Raw genomic sequence first — 21,454 nt, 5'->3', positions numbered from 1 at the left:
ATCTGCTCCGAAAACGATTATCGAGCACGTTAAAAACAAACGATTCGTTGTCTTCGTAGGTTTTGCAAAAGACGTCGTCGGGACACTCGTCCCACTCCAGCGGAAAGTCGATCTCCAGCGGAAAGCTGTCCTCGTCGCCGCTGAAAACAGCCACGCTACCGGTGAAATCCTCCCCGCTGAAGGTGGTGCAACAAGGATCCCTGACCCCGCTGCAGGAGGCGCAGAACTCGATCACCCTGCAGGTGTCTACAAACTTGACGCCAGTCAGCCCCACCCAAGAGCAACGAGCGATTCAGAACAGCGTGACGTTAGCCTCCAACGCCAGCAGCACGACCACCATATCCGGATCCCCTGGCACGAAGATCTACGTGCACCAGAACAGCTCACCGATGAGGTCCGTCATCACATTCGAGAACGGCACGGTGAAGACCAAAGTGGCCGACAAAGAGCCCATGGACTCCAAGCAAGATCGCGAATTGATCGGCGAGAAAGTTTACAAATCCAGGCTAGAGGAGGAGAAGCTCTTCAAGACGAAGCTCGACGACGAGAAGCTGAACAAGTCTAGCAAGATCGAACGTCCGTCCTCCCTATACAGTTCCAAAGAGACGAAACCGAGCCATCAGCAGTCCGAGTCCGACAAGGAGAACAAACCGAAAACCGAGGAGGAATTGCCCAACAAATTGAAGCTGACGAACCGTCTGAACAACAGCCAGGCGCACCTGATCGACGGATCTACTAACAACATCGATAAGAACTCGTTGGTAAACGAACACCCTGCCACAACCTTGTCCAGCATGAAGAACACCAACGACGCCATGAACAACTCGCGAAAGCTGAGTCTGTCGCTTTCCAAGGACGCTCTAAGTTACAGGAATCTTCTGCGTCCTGGCTCGAAGAACAACATCGCCTCGAATCCACCGTCGCCCACAAAGTCGTTCGACGGTTTCGGTGGATCTTTCAACAACGTTTACATTGAAAACCTGGAAGCTACCAAACAACAGAGAGCTCCTCAGGGTTCGGAGCCTAATCTGGAAAAAACGGTTAGTCGAGGTGATCTGTACACGTATCCCAGTCTGAGCGACATGCAGGTCCAATTCACCAGCCTGGCAGCGCAGAAAATCCTCAAGGGTTGCCCCATCAACAGCGTGGATACCCTGGTCGAGGTCAACATGGCGGCGGCTGAGAAACCGAACAACTGCGACGTTACGGTTCACACCGACTTTGGACTCGTTTAAAGTTTCTTCTCGTCGGCGTTTCCCGCGCGTTTCGTACAGTGAAAGGTTGAACTTTAGCACGATGAACTTATCAATACCACGTATGCGGCGTGGGTCACGTGTCCAATAGCAACGGATGAACGCTGTACTGCTTAAGCATATAGAGAGCACTGTAACAGTTACCAGTAAATAAACATTCGTTACGTTCTCGCGCATACCGTCCTGCCACGCGTTGTCTCCTACCTAGTGAGTATTGCGCCAGGTGTCTATTCGAGAGTTTTACTTGCAATGGCCGCCAGTAAGAGTATGAGTCCCCTAGCACAGAGTTTCTTAATTTTGTTTCGTCGCTTGTATTCAATTCAATTCCACGTAAAATATTTTTGCATTTAATGAAAAAAAATGTCTTTAAGGTTAGTCGTTTGTCCCATCACGATAGAAATAGTTACAAATTCTTCCCATGTACACTCCAGAGGGTAATTTTATGTAATACAATTTTTAAAGAAAGAAAATAAATAGGGTAAAGGAGCTTACATTCTCGATACTCCAAAAAGTAAAATTCTCAAATGGATACCAAGTGCTACGATCGAAATCACTTCCGTTTGATAGTATCGATAATCGTCCGACGATTGCCAAGCACCATGCTTCCATTGATCACCTATATGCTTACGCGGCTGGAACGTTCCATAGTATTTTGTATAAATAATGGCAGCCATTCCACAGAAAGTATTCGTTAGCTTATTTCTAGTTGTTTAAAACACGTCCAAGAATCCGGTGAAACGCATTCGAGCAGCAACCCTATTTTATTCGCATAACCTTCTGACCACGAAGGACGTCTCCCTACTCGTTGCATTCATCGTTCATTTCTGCTCAGAACAATTAAAGGACGGACCTCTAAATGATACGAAAGAGTAAAACAAATATACCATGGACGGTAGAAATGCATAGTCTAATTAACGAGGACTCGTGGATCATGATTATAGTGTCACACTTGGAAGGTAAGTTCAATCATCTTGAAAGTTGTAATTTCTTTCGGCTTCATTACTGAAATTTTTCTGTAAAATATTCTATTTTCAAGTACTCTAAATTTTTGTATATAATAGTCATGATTCATATAATTTCGTGGTCCGTATAACGTAGACTAGAATGAGACAATACAATAATATAGTACAAAAATTTCTTGTCCAAAATTCGATATGCAAATAGTGTGCCTACGTAGAGACTTTAGAAATGACGATCTTCTAATTATTTTGAGCAGAATAGATTCAACTGGCAAGCTTAAAGTTTCAAATATTTCTTTCATTCTTTGTAACAATGCATCGGGTGCGTCAGATGTCATCGTGCCACCGTCGACACATTTTAGTTTGAAATGATCATAACATAGAAAATCGACTATAAACGGGTACCACAGCGTCGTAACGTTGGCAGTTTTGCATCGCTTTACCGAGTTAAAGCGATTTGCTAAAGCAATACTTCACGTACGATAGCCTGACAATTGCCTTACTCGAACGAGAAAGATAGAGAGAGATGAGAATATTTTGCGCGAACCCAAATACTGCCGATTTCTGTAGCGTCGACTTAGAATAGAAAGCAGCGTAAGAAAAAGTCGTGTCTTTGAAGACATTGTGTAAAAAGTGGTAATTTAACACGCATCATTCTTTCTTGTTTAATTGCTCGTCCCCCTGGGCACGGACGTCTACTGTTGGCGCTTGAAAAGAGTGATTTTGACTACGTCCCCTGCAGTCAGTCGGTCGAATTCAGCGAGAGACACTTGTCCCTAGATCGATCCATAAATAAAATATCTACTTCTAATGATTCCATTCTTAACATTTTTGAAAAGTTGGTCAGACAAAATTATTTTAACTAACTGTGGCGTATGCCACAGACGGAGTCAGTGACACTCTTCTCGCGCGCGGGCAGTAAAAGTAGGCGAGATTTTGTTTCGGTCGATATGCCAAAGTAGAAAGGAAGCGTAGTGCAGTCAACTTTATCGTAGAATTTAGGTATAGTCATTGACTACGCGTATGCAAGGGATAACTACGATTCACAGTTCAAGCGTGCTACGACTATCGTATTCGTCATGGACCCTCATCGAAACGGGTACTACTTTTGGATAGCGAAATTCCCTCAAACAATCACTTTTTCGTATAAATTTTATACCTAAAGTATGCACTGTATATACATCAGACGAAGTCATGCAAGGAGAACATCAGGGGTGTAAGGAGTCGTTAAAATACTACATTACGCTACTTTACCCTGATTTTTATTTCCTCCCTATCATTGTTCCTATTAGTTTAAATTTTGATGAATATCTTTAGTAATAACATAGTAATACTTGAGTCGCCACGATTTCAAAAATTCTCTTCACAATTTCGTCGACTTCTACCCTTTCCCATGAAAGCGTAATGTAATTTTTGAGCGACCCCTAATGAAAAATGATCACCCTTGTCATCGTACGTTATCATGGCGCGAAACAATACAATAAACGACTTTTTCCTTGGATACACAAGTCGTGAAAATGCAGTGCCCAAATATGTGAAACAGAGAGGTGCACCACCATTCCCCAGGAAAGAAGCAGTACCATTTAATAATTAGTGCAATGGTAAATCTAAGTGCCAAAACCGTTATTAGTACTTAACTCGCCTTAAGTCGTTCGCGACGCGACCACGTTGACGTCGAGCGGCGACAAGTATAGTCGTTGCGAACGAGTCTTCCGTTTAACGTTCGAATTACAATTATTAACCTAAAACGTAAAATACGTAGTGGTAAGGCGGCAGGTGACGTGAGACGCCGCTGTCGTGCCTGCTTTGTACATTTCATACAATTGTATTGCCGATTAACCGATAGCAATCTCGATACACCACCACGGTCTTCTAATTTTCACGAGAATGGAAGGACACACGGAGCCTTTTACGCCCTTATTTCTTATCAAAACTAACTTGTAGAGTACCATTGTGTAATCTTGCTCTATTATAATTATAACAACGAAAGCGTATAATAATAATAATAATAATAATAATAATAAAAAAAGAAAAAGATACTACCTGATATCCCTTCTGCTATTATTAAGATAAGTAGGTACTAGATAGACTCATTATTTCATTTTCAAGAGATGCTATTATTTAAACGTTACCATACATGTTTACTAAATACTATTTATTAAAATAGTATTATTTATAATGCTTGGATCAATAATCAATTCTTAAAAAGCACCATCTATCAACTAGCGGATGAAGTTACTCGTAAGATAGTCTGTCATAATGTTTTCTCCTTCCGCAACTAGATGTCGCCACGAAATTTTGCTGTCACTTTCAACATCATCGATCCGTATCGTGATGACAGTTCCTACGTTATCGGTACCAGATACTAGCCATAGATTGGGACAAAGTTAGGACCTCCTCCCACTACGATTAGTGGGCGTCCAAATTTCTTCCCCTTACCTTGCGAGATACCAAGCGCAAATTATGTATCCTAAGAGCTATTGAAGACAAACGTTTAGTAGGTTCAGTTTCCTGTGGTAGATGACAGTGTATAGGCGACAAATACAAATCAATCGAGTACGCGGCAACTTTGAGATGACAACCGAACTGATGAAAATGCTACTTGTGGTTGTCATATACAAAGCGCACCTCTGCGCCTACGAGACGACAACCGGACCGACAAACCGGCTATTATAGGTTGCCGCATTATGGGGACATCCCCGCGGCTCCGAGATGGCAATCGAAACGACAAACCAGCTAGCATAGGTTGCCGAGGTAAAAGGGCACCACCGCGCCTCCGAGACAGCAACCGAAAGGACAAGCCAGCTCCAAAGGTTGCCGAACTAAAGGGGCACCTCTGCGCCTACGCGATGGCAACCCAAACAACAAAGCGGCTTGCATAGGTTGCCGGGGACAAGGGGCACGTCTGCGCCTACGAAATGACTACCGAACCGACAAACCGGCTAGAGCATGGAAAGGGCACCTCTTCTAACTCCTTCTGACATTTCCTAACACCTTTTAACGTTTCCAAAACACCTTCTAAAGTCTCCTAAACACCTTCTAAAACATCCTGACATTTCCTGACATTTCCTGACACCTCCTAACACCTTCTAACAACATCTCCTAACAACCTGTAATATCTCTTAACAATTCCTAGCAACTCCTAATACCTTCTAGCGATTCCTAACACTTCCTGACATCAACTGACACTTCCTACAATGTAAGTATCAAGCTAGAAACAAAAGTTATTCCATCTCTTCGTATCATACCATGTACTCCTAATACCAAAATGTAAAGTCGGACCAGAATTTGATACTTACCAAATATTCTTCGTGCCAGCTCCTCGCATATCATGTTCTCCTGATACCAAAATGTATATGTACATTGAACCCTTTATTTCACACAGATGTGTATTAAGGTGTAAATTTTTAGTTGTCAAAGTTATAAGACGACCTGAACTATTATCATTTTTGACCAAACCACCTTAATGGGAAAGGAAATTTATCTGCTAATAGTTTTGGACCATGTTGCTAGTAATACAGGACATTCGTTCGTTAGAATATAGCTTGTCTGTGATATAGGACACTTGGTCAGTAGAAGAGATCAGCATGTTGGTAATACAAAATAATCTGTACTACTGATAGATACTGATAATCCCAGAAATCAAGGGAAAATAAACTAGAATACATCAGCTGTTGTCCGAAATTCTTCCCCAACCATCCCACTCTTTATGCTGCGCAATCTACCCACCACTAAAAGACTTACTCAACCTGCTTTTTGAAGTCCCATCGATGCCGCATTTATCCAAAAATATGACACGAATCACGCGACAACTAATTCGACAGGTTTTCCCAATGCAAATCATACCGCGATTCTTGCTAAGCAGCCTCTCTCAACAATAGCGCACGAAACAATGGCGCGTTTCATCGTCTTAACGAAATAGAACGCGAGTAAGTGGAATCAGCTCGTTCGCTATTTTCTGCTCAAACGCAGGTAAGTCGATGTCCTTGCATTATCGATCTGGCCGTTTTAACGAGTACCATTCATTAAGGCTTCGTTGGTTCATCCTTTCTTCTGTGTGTGTGTGTGTGTATTTTTGTTTTCACCGGCGAAAAGTCCCGTGCAAGCTCGCGTAAAGATACCGTCCTCAAGTTGTCGCAGCCATTCCCGTGCGCGAGGCTACAATAGAGCGGAAGGTATGTACTAATTGGATGCAGCCTTTCAGCCCGCTGCTAGGAGCGAAGGGGGGTTGGTTTAGATTGGAAGAGTAACGGCGGAGGCTGCTGGCTGCGACAGATCGGGTTACACAAAGGCTGCTTTTTAATTGGATAACGTCATATCGACGTGTTCGCACGCGTGTCCTAACTTTTCCCATCGATTTGCCCGGTTCGCCAGCGGCCACCTCTACCGCGTTCCATGGAAAATCGAACACGCCAACCGACTCCCTCACCACCCCCTCCCCCTCGCCCGCCATCCCGTTTTCCCTCTTTGCTGGCGTTCTTTCCTCCCCCGTCGTCGTTGCTCTCGGCCGCAATTCGCGGCGCCCGCGTTTCATCGTCACCGATACACTGGCGCGAACTCGTTAGCCGTTCGACAGAGTTTCGTGGTGCGCCTAGCGAATGAAAAAATACGATATCCTCCCTCTCAGCCCGTTCCGTCGAGCACGCCTATCAAAGAACGCGATTGTATTTTCAATTTTCAATCAGTCGCGACGCCTGCGATGGTCGAGGGTAACCTCCCTGCCGCGCGACCGCTAACAGAGGTACCGAATTCCCTCTTTGTTGTTCCTACCTATTCCGCTTCTCTGTCCGTGACCATCGTCGGGTTCGTACCCCGTCGTTGTTTATTATAAATCCAAGAATGAACATTCTTATCAGGTAGACTCTTTGGTCCTCGATAGGAGATAGACATGACTCTCGAGTCTAAAAGATATAGTTGACACTCGGTTACGTAGACCACTTGATTGGTAAGACAGGTCACTCTGCTGGTAATGCAGACATGTAGGTCGTATACGATGAACTCATCGGTAACCTGAGTACCTGGTGGGTAAAACAATTCTCTTATTCCATCTTATCGTGCCAGCGTCCCTAGAGCAATTCCATCGGAATCCCTCGAATACTTTATTTTCTACATCCCTCGCACGATCTCCCACGCTTCTTTTCTTTTTAATATCGCAAAAAAGCCGCGTTTCAGGTGTCAAAGAAAGCCAACAGCAGCGCCAGGACGCCCCAATTATTCATGGCCAATTACGGATTTGAAGAAACAGCTATCGTTTCCTGCAGAGCCCCCAAGACACCGCGCAGGTAATTTACTAATGTAGAATCGCCCGTTCTCGCACTGTTCTCCCCTCGAACTTCACCTTTTATCTCGTACCATCCTTATTCCTCTACCATCTCCGTTTCCCTCGACGGTGCCCCGAGATTCTTCTTTCTCCATCGCAACCTTCACCCGAACCGTCCACCCTTCGCCTCCTGAACTAAGTTATCTATCCACTTTGAAGCGAGCTATTACGCGATTGTATCTTAAATAAAATATCACCAGCGTCCCGTCGCCAACCACTCAAAATAATAATTGCCTCCTCGGTGTCAACCCTCGCCCTCGCGGCCCCGTCAACCCTCTTCGTCTTACGTACTGTCTCCTGTCCGATCTGTCTATTCCTCTATTCCCTCCTTCACGCAGGAAATAAAGGAAAGATGTGGGGGGCAATACTCCACGTTGCAACTAGTTGCTACGTTCCATCGACTATTTCTGCAACGTCTAAAGAAGATTCGTTATCCAAAGTAACTATCGCACTATATAGGAAGAGTCAGCAAGAAGGAGATTCGAGGAGGACTTTGAGGAACCAGTCTCACTGCTGACTGCAAACCCTCCTTAAGCACACGCGCTTTCTATTCAAGTAATAATTACAATAAACTTATCGTTAAAAGTTCTTTGTTCCAATCATTGTAACGCTATTTTCTGAACCTTGCAGTTTAGCTCTGACCTGACCTGAAACGTCACCTCATTTTTGTAACCAAATGTATCTTCCAAGAACTAACTTCAACTCTCCATGATCCCTTTCCATTCACATCGAATCTATCGAGCAATACCGTTACTTGCTGTCGTTTCAGTCGTAGGAGCACACGAATGACCAGTACATAGAAAACTGACATCTGTATGCACAGTTTCAATTAACCTGCGACACACAGGGGAAGGTGCGCAAAAACTCCCGTGTCGAAGACGCCTGGGGGAACGCCGAAGGGCCAGGATCTGAGCCAGGTTAATTAACTCCCGACTTCTTCCAATTCAGACAGCGGATCGACCGGCTCGATTCGACCGCGTATCCGAATAAGTCGTCGCGCATTATTATTTTGGGGTGGCGGCGCGGGTGGAGCGTCGACGCGTTCGATCTGGCTGTCCGTGGCAGGCAGTATCGCTTCGAAGGCGGAATAATTATTGTGCCAAAGGCAGCGAGCGTTGCAACGTGTACGATAAAATCCTCCGTAAATGGCGGACGCCACACGTGCACGAACACAGCCGCAGAGCTTATTTACCTAGGCTCCTGGCTCCACACCCCCTGACAGGAGGGAAACAGTTGTAGGCTACGTAGCTACCTACGCTAATTAGAGCCACTCCGGCGGAATAATTAGAAATTAGACCGAACGGACCCCGTCGGGATAGGGAACGCCGCGGAGATACTCTTAATATATTCCTTTTATTTTTGCCCTCCTCTCTTATTTCACGGGATTGCACGCAACGAACGGCCAACGTTAAGAGAACGGATAGAAGAGAGGAGCGGAGGGGTCGTCGAAGATGGCTCAGCACGATCGGACAACGGAGGAGTCGTAATCTGGTGAGACCGCGTTTGTTGTTCCTTCGTCTTTTAATGGATCGTTAATTAACGCGCTGGGGTAAGCGACCTTGTCCGGCAAGAGGAACGGGACGGAAGATGGTGTTCTTGGAGGAGTTGCGGAGACTCGAGGGATGTACTAGCTCGCGGGGGACTGGGTATTACAGGTACAGTTACCGGCGAACTAACCGGAGCAGCAATTCATTGAATTCGTGCCGTTTTGTTCGAATCGACCGTCGGATAATATCTAATAAATAAATGTCCACGAAACACGTGTACTTCTCCTAGGCTCGGATAAGTTGTTGCAGTAGCGGTACTTACACATACAGCCAGTCCCATAAGTATTCATACCCTTATTTATTAGTTTCGAGCATCGTCGCCAGTCGAAAGGTGCACCGGTACGTTCGAAACGAACGCGTCGACGTGAAAAAGTGCGGTAAAATGAAGACGCTCGATTCGTGAATCTCATAACGCTCGATCTTATTAAAATGCAAAGTGCGTCCGTTTGCCGGACGCGGAATTGCTGGCGGAGTACTCGGGGCTGTCAGTATCAGGACGATGAGGAACCACAAACCATCAATAACTAGCGGGGCCGGTGCTCGCTTAACTCTAACGAAGGACGATTTCTAACGATCCCCCGGCAACGTCCAACTTCTGGACGTAATTAATTCCCCGGCTAACCCGGAATGCTATAATTAATTGCCGGTGGCCGATGAGGGGCAGAAGGGTGGCTGCAACAATATGTACCCGGTTCGATTCGAAGCACGGACCTCCGTGCAGTTATGCAATTAATTAAATTCAGTTTGTTATGCGCGGACCGATTGTTAATTACCGCCAAAGTTCCAGAAACGTTGGCCCCCTTTCACCGCTGCCGTTGAATTGCCCGCGTCTCGAAAGACTCTGTCGCCTCGTGCAACCGTCCGCTGACGAAACAACGATAATTATCCCGGAACGAATAAGCTTCGACGTTGCCTTTGCCGCGCGTAAAAATCAAAGCAATCCCTCCCCTCTGGTCCTGCCCAGGCCAGGCAGCAGTGTTGCAATTAAGGTGAAACGTATTCGCGACCCGTTTAACTCGTTTTAGTCGACATCGAATCGAAATTCCTGTTAGAGTAACAGGTTAATTTATGATCCGTTGGGACAACAACAGCGCCGTGTATCACATTTTCTGGATTTTTGAAGCGGGATGTTTTAGGAAAACCAATCTGATTCCTTTCGCGGAGGTTGGCGAGCTTTACTATATTAATAGAAAAAGATATTAAAGTTACGTATGTTTCTCTACATTAAACATTTTCTTTCGCGTCTTAACAAAAGTATGGAACTTTACTTTAAAATCGATTCTTCAAGTCAATACGAATCGAAAAGTTGTTTTCCGTTTTTCAATTAGACGCTCCGCTATGGAGATATAAGGAGTTCAAGTTTTTGCGCTCGCGAACAGTCACGTGTTCTCGTGTGTGCCGTGCGAATCAGCTGGGATAGACAAAATGGCGCGCTAGTAGTCTCATCAAACTTTGATCGCTCGTAACTCGGTAACGAAACATCAGACCGTGAAATGATAAAGGACTTTTCGATTCCATTTCGCACGAATAATTGATCGCAAGAGAAGTTTCCGCGCATTTTTAGTAGCAGCAATGGATTACCCTGTAAGTTACGGATCAATGCAAGACAGGAATATTTCAATGAGTAAACAACTATTACTTAACCTCGACGAACAGCAAATAGAGTCACGAACGGATTAAAAAACAGCCGCATAATGCGACTAATTTGCCCTGTCGCTGTTTCGTGCCTCCATAAGGCAGTTCGATAACGAGTTAGCGATAGTCAATTAGGAAAAACTCGGTGCCTGCTATTATTAAGGATCCGCGATCGTTAGGGGTGACACGTTCACCCAGATGGGCGTCGGTGGGACACGAAGGGGAGGTAGGGCGATTCTAACGAGCGCAACGGTAGCGCATCGCTTTTCGCGCGACGTCGAAACAACCGGCGGCCATCGCGGGCCGTGCATCCGCCGTCTATTTATACACACTTTTATTTAAAGTGGCATAAACTTATGGATATAATACCCGGGAACGCAGCCGCGCGCCGCCTAGTATTCTGGCATTTCCCGCAGCCGAGGAGGCCGAGGCATTTAACGGACGCGCACGTGTTCGACCATATTGCATTTGTGTCGTTCGATAAATAGGCGGGTAAGCAACTCCAACAGAAACCCGTGTTAATTAACGTTGAGTTTCAGGACTTGATTTACGTGGCGTCTAATTAGCGGGCCTGCCGGCGACGTAGTAGGCATTTTGATTGGCCACTCCGCGAATAGAGCACAGACCGATTGGCCTTGCTTTCCTGTTCCGACAGTATCGATTGTTTTCGTTTCTTCTCTGCCCTACCGCCACTAGTGGCCCCCCCCCCCCCCCCTCTTCGACATCCCCCCCTCGTCTAGGTCCCTTCGTCCAACCCCTTGCTCTTTTTGTGCTCCTTCGGAACAAAGCGCGCGGATGGCTGCAGCAGTTGCACGTCCTCAAAGGGATTCCATCGCAAGAAGAGTGTCGGCTCGAAAATAATGTATCACCGGCCGTCTGCGCGCCCATTAAACCCAGCTTTTTACGCTATTATTAAAGTTTCATTTCGACCGTCCACGAATCGGGCCTCTTTCGAATGTTAGCGCGCTACCAATAGCGTCCGCGGGCCTTTGGTGGTTGTTGAACGGTTAGAGGCTCCAGTCTGAGTCTCGAGGAGGATTGGAGACGTTTGGGACTTCGAACGTTGGAATCGATTCGAATATTCTGTGATACCAGAGGTTTTTGAGAGTTTTAGTAAGGTCTTTAACGTCCAGTCATTAAGGGAGAAGACTTTAAATGAATGAAAGAATAGCTTTTGATTCTCTCAGGAATATGATACATCGATCTTGAATAATAGACGAGGAGTAGTTTGCTACGCACCCAGCTTGCGCACCACGCGGCGCCAATTTCTCAGCTGGCGGCGCTGGTGTCCTGTGACACACCAATAAATAATTCATGTCATTACATAGAGTCTAATGTATAGAAAGGTTCACAGTTATCCATTTGAAATAAAGAAGAATATAAATAAAACCTAAACAAATTCAAGCAAAGTATCTCGAAAATCCGAATTGAACATCCCCACGAAAACAATGCAAAATATTGATGTAAAATTAATCAGATCGCGAAAAATATAACAAATATTTTATGTTAGTCTGGATTGGGCGTTTCAATTCCGATGCGCGTTTCGTTTTGTGCAGCTCGAGTTATTAGTTTATTTTAATTCATTCGAGAAGGTTTTGGCGAGTTCGTTACGCTCGATTAGTCGGTTAATTGTTTGTTGCGAAAGGTGAAATTACTTGGTTCTTTCAGAATCTATTTTACAGGGGACGAAACTCAATTTACAAGTATCACTGGCCGCCAATTACGGTCCCCCGCGTGTGCGACAATTTAAACGTGTAAGTGTGCCGCGCTTATGCGCCGTGTGTATTCAAGTTATACCGTTGCCGCGCGATAGTTTCCGTTCATCGTATGTACGTACACACATGGACAAAGTGATACGCGCGATAGAAGCAATGGCCATTATATTCAATTCTATTGTTCGTTATTAAAAGCATTTCAACGAAATTGCGATTACGTTAAAAGCATATTACGTACGTTATTCCGCCCACGTCTCTATTTCCCACTGTAAGGCGTCAAAGGTTATTCGAAGTGGAATGTTTTGTCTCCAGAAAAGTGACTTCTACTTTTGCGAAAGACTTTGTTTTAATGTGATTTTAATTTCAGTAGATTTTAGGAAGATTATTTATATCACTACTTCAAATTATTTACTATTTCGGCAATCCTTGACACTTTCATTAGCAAACTTGTATTAACAAAGATTTGAAAATAAAATGTTGGTCATTGGAAGTACGTTTATGTCTTTCATCAAGTCTATTTGTTCGTAGCATAACTACCATCAACAGGATGAAAAACTATGTATCGCAATCGTTTCCATTTCTCAAATTATAATTGTATCGCGATATACAGTATCATTCAAACAGACGTGTCGGGAAAGAACAGAAACTGTTCAGTCGATAATGCACAACAGAAGGGGAAATTGTATTTTCCCAATAACCTTCACTTCCATATTCTTCTTTCATGCCTTCGTCCTTCGAATATTGGATATTTCAACGCAAGCTACACTTTGCCGCGAAAATATTCCAATGTAAAAAGTTTATCAACTTTTATAAAACGGATCGATACCATCTGCGAGCCGGAATCGAGAGCTAACGGGTCAAGACGACGAGGGCCAAGAAAATGGGTCCAGGAAACGGTTGAAACGTTATGGCAATGCTACGATAGTGCTAGTGTAGCGCTAAACCTTCTAGAAATTATAATTACACGTAAAAGTAATGTTCAAGTTTCATAGTACCTTGCAAGATCATCACTTCTAAATTTTAAATTGATCTTTTCACGTATGTCAATGAGTACTAAATTATAATTAAAACATCAGCTCACAAAAAAGTCTGCCAAAATCACTCCAATATTAACAATAGCCTAGTACGAAAATTAATGTTCTCAACTCAACGTTAACAAGTCCCTCAAACTAACAAAAACCGGAACGCAAGAAGATGGCGCCCACGCTCCAACCCCTGCGCCTCCAAGAATCACCACAGACACGAAATGCAAATAATATATCCAGGTATGCCATATCATTCTGTCACGGAGTGTACGCGTTACGCCGTGGCACATCGCTGCCATCTCGAGTGATGTACTCGCCATGAGACATCGCCTGCCACCACCCAAAGCTGAAACCAGGAATTGTCATACGGCGAAGAAACAAGCATTGTCCACGTAAATCGAAACGTCGTTCGAAGAACGTTCGCCAGTGGCCAGTTCCGCGAAAGTACGCGTTCTTATACTATTTTCCAGCGTGTTTCTCATTAACGTTGCATCGCGTGAGAATCAGTTACTCCCGGTGACAGCTGGCAATAACTGGATCGGGCGAGGAGAACGATACCGCTCTGGATCCGCGGCTTCACACCCCCCGGCGGGGACAAAGACACCACTAGACGGCTATTTTACCTTTTTTTTTTTTATTATTAAAAGTCCCAGCCGCGCGGAAATCACGGCCGTGAAATTCGATATTCAATAGACGCCTTTCAGTTGTCCGCGAGCGGAGCATTGCTCGCTAGCTCTCAATAAGCGTTTGTTTACTTTATTCACGTGTCGCGGGGGAATATCGCGCGTGGACAGAGAGGCGTTCATCGGTACCTGTAAAACGAAATCCGACTCGTTAGTGCACGATCATGGTCGTCGGTCATGAATGAAGAAGTTTGAGGTGGGCCAGTCCGAAAGGGGTTGCGATGTATTGGGCTACGTTCTAAACAGTGGGACGATTACCCATGCTCGGAGGAAGCTTGCGGAATTTTCGTAAGCCCGGTTCACCTGGAAACTTTTCCCCTATCTTCGAAAATTTATCTCGATAAATTTAGCTGGAAACCTGAAAAGTTTGGGAAGCTGGCTCGATTAATCTCGTCGCGAGGACTGCAACCGCGAAATTTCAATTTCTTAAATTGCCAGTAGACACTTACCTCGTACGTCGATCCGAAATGGCGATCCCACGTTACATGGATGTGGTCGAACGTGGACAAGACGTTTACAGTAGAGTGGACCTTATTTCTTTTGATCAACAGATCAACTAATTGTCTTTTCTGCTTGCTTCTGATTTTTATTTTATTCCACTTTGATAGCTATACTTTTTTTTTGCTGTTACTTTTATTCTTGTAACCGTTGTTATTTGTCTAATTCATGAGGGAGGGTATGAAAGAGACTTGTCGCAGATCGTTGGTCAAGGAAGCTGAGGTCCACCCAAACGCGCAGAGTGAACGAACGACAGTCAGTGTGATTTTCTAAAAACTTGTGATTTTATTAATTAATAAACGTGTTTTGTATGTGTGTCCGTGTATTTTGTATTTTACAAGAGGCCGCGAAACCATTCACAGATGTCGGGTCCCGGATAAGAAGTCGACATTAAATCAAATAACAAAATTAACTAAACGCAGAGGGACCGTGGAGATCCGACCGCGTGTTCGCTCAACTGAGGACGTTTGCGTGCCATCACCACTGGATGCCAGTCTACATAAGATTCTAAAAAAAAAAAAGATATATATACATATATGTATATATAGACAAATCATCGTCTGGTGCGAGATAACGAATCATCACGCTTAGCACCTAGAGCCAAGAGCGACAAAAGTACGTCGTCAACTTAGGTCCGATTTGGTGTTCAAAAGTCGAACGGAAAACAGTTCCTCAAGGATGCATGTACACTTAGGAGGGGAGGAAAATGCTATAACACAGTCCTTCTCGTAAAGGGTCTTCTTCCGAGTCTTAAATTATTTTTTTAATTGTCACGAAATCAGCAACCCTTGCTTGGAAAATTTATATTTTAATTTTAAACGACTGCCATGCTGTATTGAATATCAATTTAAAAATAAAATAGGCTCTGAAAATTAATGGATTTGTTAGATTTACTCTGGCACTTCAATATGTTTAATTCGTTTTTGATTTTAGATCAATATTCTAGAGGACACACCTCGTTGCCATTAAACCATGATAGTGAAATATACTATAGCACCAGTAACCATATCTCAGCACCCTGCACAAATTTTTTAACAACCAAGCCACCAAATTACTCGTAAAAGATATATTTACAAATGACTAAAACCTTGCTTTCGTAAATTTAATTACTCGATCCTGCAAAAAATGGCAAACAAATGACAACTCACTTTTGACCCTCCAAGCGCACATGCTTCCTCAAACGCAACCAGGAATAACCAAGTGTAAAAAGCTAACAACGCCATCGATTGAACGTTGACCGGAACCGATGAGGTCGGTGCGAACCGCAGGATTGAAACTGATTCGAGAATCGCTCCAATCGTCACGGCCAGCCAGCCGAACGATCGATCGATCGTCGTGGAAAACGAAATCCCCGACGCTCGGCATCCAGCGGTCTTGGCACGCGCGATCGCCCGTGGGGCGCGCAGAACTCCCAATCCGCCGCTTTAATAGTAAATACATAACCATTTATATCACACAAACTTTTAACAATATACAAAATGTACCCTATGTACAAGATTAAATTACACGATCCATCAGCGCGACACTCCTCGTCCAATCGGTTGCTCTCTGTTCGCAATTGTTTCTGTCTGCTCTCGCGCGGACACGCGCCGTGATCGAAGGGGCTGTCTCGGCCGAGTGGCGAGGTCGAAGTCGAAATCGAAGGAACGACGAGGGATCGATAGATCGCCTTTGGATCCACTCGTCAAGCACCGTGCGTCACGCAATGGACGCAGGAATCGGCTTCGCGCCACTCTCGGCATCGATATCACCGGATTGCTCTCTCATACTAGCCTCAGAGACCCCTAAACGCGCGCCAGTGTTGGCCAATCATCGCTTTGCGATCGTTTCCCGAGTACGTTTGCAATTGTCGGATCAATCAGGGAGTTACGGGCTACACTTGTAATCCGCGAGACTGAATCGGTAATTTATGATCTTTCGGTTTAATTATTTTAGTTTAAAGTTTAATTATTTGTTAATCGTGATTACCAGAGAGTAATCACGATCGTGGAGTATATTTTGCCCAACAATGGCGCACGGTGGCGGTCTGAGAGTGAAAAGTTCAGCTAAGAATGAGACGGGTAAACGAGTAACGATCAGTTGCACGGTGCGGAGGCGGTCGCTCGCTCGCTTCATGGTAATGACGATCTTGTCGATCCTTCTTCTAGATCCTCGGAGGATCCTAGAAGGACTCCGAATATCGATTCGAAAGGATTTTAACAGTTAAATGTGTCCAAGGAGGTCAATTTATCAATGGAAACGAAGCTGAGCAAGAAGGAAACACGAGAGCGATCAAATTTCGCTTATCGATCTTGCCTAAGTGCCGCGCCCCTTGAATTGACGATGCTTAGGCAGGTCTTATTGCATTTAATAAAAGAATTCAGAGAACACGAGCGTCGAGGACTATCTAAGCTAATAAAGTTATTTTTTTTTTATTTGTATCGTTGCTTTCTATTATAGTTGGACTTGAATTTACAACTGGTGCTTCTTTGTGAAGTGTATGAACTTGAAATTGAACGTGCACCTCTAGAAATGAAAATCGTGCTTTCTAATATGACAAGTCACATTGTACGGCTAACCCCTTGCGTTATAATATCGAGTTAGACTCATAATTAAAACATGGCAGAAATAATAGGCACCATTCGTAATTGAATAATTGCATTTTGTATTATTGCTTAACGTCACGTGTTCGTCAAAAAAATTAATGTTTAATAATATCTCATCACGACAAGAGAAAGTCAATGTCAGGTCATGGTTAACTATCTCTATACTATTGACACAAAATAGTAAAATGTCGTCTAATAACAAACCATCTTGATATCCAAACAAAAGTATCGATGCTGGTTTTATTTATTTGTAGTTACAAACTACTCTCGACTCTTTTGACTCATATTTAGATCCTCTTCAGGGTTGCAAAGGAAATTAAGAAAACCACGTGTTCAAACTTGTACATTACATGGATTATTGTAAGGACTATCACGTTCCACTTGCAGCACGAGACTTATACCTCTGATGATTTTATTTACATGACAGATGCAGTTATAATAATACTATGGTGTTTCTTTTTTCTTTTTACGTATTGACTTCATTCTCATCTTATCAGTAGATCTATTATATTTATGAGAGACGATCTGCGTTTCGACACGTGGTGTTCTGAACTTGATTCACAGAAGAGGAGTACAAAGGAGACCTGAACATGAACCTTAAGATCGAGATCATTGAATAAAACCAGCCCTGGGTGGTCTAATTAATTTGATCAATACACTACCAATCGAAGGGGTGAAAGTCACAGTAGAATCAAGCTTCTTGAAATATCCCATGCACAGGTGTACTTTATACAAATAAATTCATTATAAAAGGAAAGGTTCCCAAGACAAGGATATAACTTTCACCACCTGATTAAAGCACATTAAAAAATTACCCCATCTCGAAAAATAATAAATGACATTAAACTTGCTGGCCTGTCAATTTCACGTCTTAGCAAAGAAACTGGCATGTCAGAATTACAGCGAAAAAAAATACTTTCCCTCTCAAGAAATGTCTCAGTCCATTAACCGTGGTACACTCGGTAAAAAATGAATTCGTCCAGCAAGGGGTCACCACCGATTTTAACCATCGTCGACCACTGAAAGTCTAGGGGATCCCCATGACGCAAGAGAGCGAATCGACAAGAGTAATCGCCGCCTTTCAGCGAGCCTGAGAGCCGCCCCCGTTGTGATATACACCCAAAACATGTGTCTTTAGTTTCGCATTGAGCTTCGAGCGTGCCCGAACCCGCGTCGTTTCCCGTTCCCCTCGTGTTCCTCGTTTCCCATACGAGCGCACGTCGAATAGAAACCGGAAAGGAAAAACGTCTGTACAATCTGTGAGCGGGTGAACGCGAGGGGCCCGTCACCGGAAACGACGTCGGGCTCCGACGATAGTAGATACATCGTAACGTATTCACGATTATACATTTACGTAAATGTTTATTGCGCATTGTCGAAACCCTGCCACTTAGAAAAAGTTATGTTACACGCTTCATCCTCGCCCGCTAAAACAAGTCGTTGACGCGTCGTCGCTCGACAGTCGGACATGGACAGAATTCTGTTCGACTGATAGATAAATAAGCAGAAGATACAGTGATTCGTATCACGGTTACCGATGATTTATATTTAACCCTTTGCACTCGAGGCCTTTTTTCTGGTATCTATCAGGAACTCGAGATGCTTTCTTAGCATTCTACTGCCACGAATGTTGAGCTTAGATCGACTTCGAAGACGAGATTTCTGATTTGATATTTGAAAATCAGGTCACCCTTACCCCTTCGGCAATCATTTTATTGACACTTCGAGTTCCAAAAAAATTAAAGTTAAACAAACATTATTGCTGGTTAATTTACTACGTCAAACCTGGTGGTGACTGAAAGTCACCTCTCAAACGCAATGGGTTAATTTTTAAGTCAGTTTCAATTCAGGATAAAATATGATTTGCATTCTATACTTTGAAATCTGATTTTCGTTTAGTCTGTAACGCTGGAGAGGTTGTTTCTCATTTGTTGTTTGAAATTTGAGACAAGAATTTTGCCCATGCCTGCTCGACAGTTTCCCACGTGCTCGAGGGGGCGCGTTCCTCTCTCGTTCGCGTGATATGCAAAGGACGTTCGCCAACGAGAATGGTCACTGGTGGGCCAGCAGTCGTTCGACGAAGGTTGCGCAATGTTCCGTTTCAGTCTCGTTACGTTCGTGCCTCGGCGGATCACGCGCCCCCCATCCGAAAAAGAAAGAGAAAATGCACCGCCGCGACGAAGGAGAACGGAGGACGACACGGCGAGCGTTAACAAGGAAGATTCGAATGATAATTTCGCCCCGTTCGTACGGTTTCACCTCGGTGTCGAGTTTTTTTATCCCGTAGCGAGAGAGACTCGATTAACGATCGCGAGAACAAGGAACGCTTAATGAGTTTACGGAGTCGGTGCCCCCTCACCCCCTCCTCCGCGGACGGCGAGTCGAAGGGGTCGGTAATTTTCAAAGAAAAATAATTTTCTAAGGGTCGAGACCCGGCGCGGAGCCGCCGTTTCAATCGCCGAATTATCCGACCCGGCAGATGCAATTTTCTTGCTCCACGCGTGACAAGTTTTTCGGACTTCGAGACACGATCCCTCCGTAAGCGCCGCGTCCTGGGCGAATTAATCACGCTTCCACGACGATCACGTTTTTAGCGTCGTTCAATCGGGAGCTGTTCGTTCGGCTGAATTTTTGACGATGAGAGTCTAATAATGAGATGGTAACAGGGTTCAAGATATTAACACTTTAGGTACTTAGAGCGGGGGTTGGTAAAATTTTGCAAGTATGAATTGAACTTAGGAGGACTTTCTGTGTTACTATACGTTAATCTGAAGTGGGGACATCTCGTAAACATCGAGAACCTCAAATAAACCTTCTCAAATAAATCTTGGATTAATTTTATCCGAAGAACTAACCCCTTTTCATTAAAAAATTATTAAAATCTCAGCCGAACGCGATTCGCCCAAGTCGATCTGAACCCGACCGACTCGTTCCACGTGTCCGGTGGTCCGAAGTACGGTTCGATCGTTTCATTTGATCCTCGTATGCTTAGCGTATCGCTTCAAATGCACGCACCGCGGGGAGGGGGAAACGTAAACGTCGGGAAATACGAGCGAAAGTGATTGCCGGGTGTCTAACGTGCGATTAACAGGATTACCAGGATAGATTGAGCGCGGATGAGCATCAAAGAATCGGATGAAGCCGAAGAAAATTGCCGTTACCGTTGGCGGCGACGATAACTTGCACGCGGCCCGTGCTTTGAGACACTTCGATTATCCTCGATTCTCCGCGATTGAGCAAAGATTATTGATTACGATTGACGGCGCGCACTGATTCTCGAACCTCGAACCGCGGCGACGACGCGTCGAACGCGATCGGAGTCGTCTCCGATCGGTGGAACGTCGGTGAGAACGTTCCTTTGCGGAGTTCGTTCGCGTAAGTCCTATCGCGAAAACCACGAAACTCGTTCACCATATCATGGAACACGGTCCTCGTCCATCGAGATCCTCCCCCTTACCTCGTGCACAAGTCACTTGTATACGACGACGTGTCTACCCTGTCCGAAGGGTTGCGCGAACTGAGCCACTGTATTCGGGAGTTCAGTTCACCGTCGCAGGCTTCCACGAGGTTTCCGAGAGAGTCTTCTCTGCTGTTCCCGCTGAAGAAAACGGAAGACCGGCGGTCAGAAGGTCGAGGGTTCATCCCGTGCTCTCGTTCAGTCGAGGCTGCGGGACCTGGACCTCGAGCATCGACGAAAGATTGCTCGTTCAATCGCAGGTGTCCTGAGCCCAAGGAGACCAGTCCTGATAGGTGGACGCCTGCAGGTGCGTTTGCTGTACCGCCAGTCCCGGATGCACGATGCCCATGTGGTGATGATGGTGGTGGTACTGCTGATGACCCGGCGGAGGCGGCGAATAGGGATCCCCCCCGACGCCGACGTCCACGACGTCGACCTGTGACGGTACGACGACGGGTGGCGTCGGCTGTGGAGAGGCTTGCACCTTCTTCGGGCGACCGACCGGGTTGCCGCCTCATTCGCGACTCCTTCGAGGCCGACCGACCTTACCTTTCCTCACCGGGGCGCCGCCATTGCCGGCCGCCGCGGCGGCGGCTGCGGCCGCCACGCTCGACGACTTGACGATTTTGTGCCAATCCGTCTCGCACACTGGTGAACCCGACATCAGGTAGTACCTGAATCAGAAAGCACACCGGTTAGTTAGAGACCTAGCAAGAGTGCCACTTGGATGATTACTATGCTATCGAGTCCACAATGTTGTCATACGAGTCGTTCACT

The 21,454-nt window shown here is 45.0% G+C and overlaps 2 protein-coding genes across 7 annotated transcripts in view; one reads left to right on the top strand and one right to left on the bottom strand.

The window, feature by feature from the left end:
• Nucleotides 1-4,239, top strand: part of LOC128872784 (storkhead-box protein 2) — a 113,867-nt gene extending 109,628 nt beyond the window's left edge. For all 3 annotated transcript variants that reach the window (XM_054115812.1, XM_054115810.1, XM_054115811.1), the window contains exon 8: nt 60-4,239. In XM_054115812.1, coding sequence (XP_053971787.1) covers nt 60-1,235 — 1,176 coding nt within the window. In that variant the 3' untranslated portion in view covers nt 1,236-4,239. The remainder of the gene's footprint in view (nt 1-59) is intronic.
• A 10,658-nt stretch (nt 4,240-14,897) lies between these two features.
• Nucleotides 14,898-21,454, bottom strand: part of LOC128872785 (LIM/homeobox protein Lhx9) — a 378,653-nt gene continuing 372,096 nt past the window's right edge. For all 4 annotated transcript variants that reach the window (XM_054115815.1, XM_054115817.1, XM_054115814.1 and 1 more), the window contains one exon: nt 14,898-21,351. In XM_054115815.1, the coding sequence (XP_053971790.1) occupies nt 21,192-21,351 (160 nt within the window). In that variant the 3' untranslated portion in view covers nt 14,898-21,191. The remainder of the gene's footprint in view (nt 21,352-21,454) is intronic.

This window comes from Hylaeus volcanicus, chromosome 2 (assembly GCF_026283585.1).
Source record: "Hylaeus volcanicus isolate JK05 chromosome 2, UHH_iyHylVolc1.0_haploid, whole genome shotgun sequence".
Lineage (NCBI taxonomy): Eukaryota > Metazoa > Arthropoda > Insecta > Hymenoptera > Colletidae > Hylaeus > Hylaeus volcanicus.
This window is presented reverse-complemented; position numbering and strand designations above follow the sequence as displayed.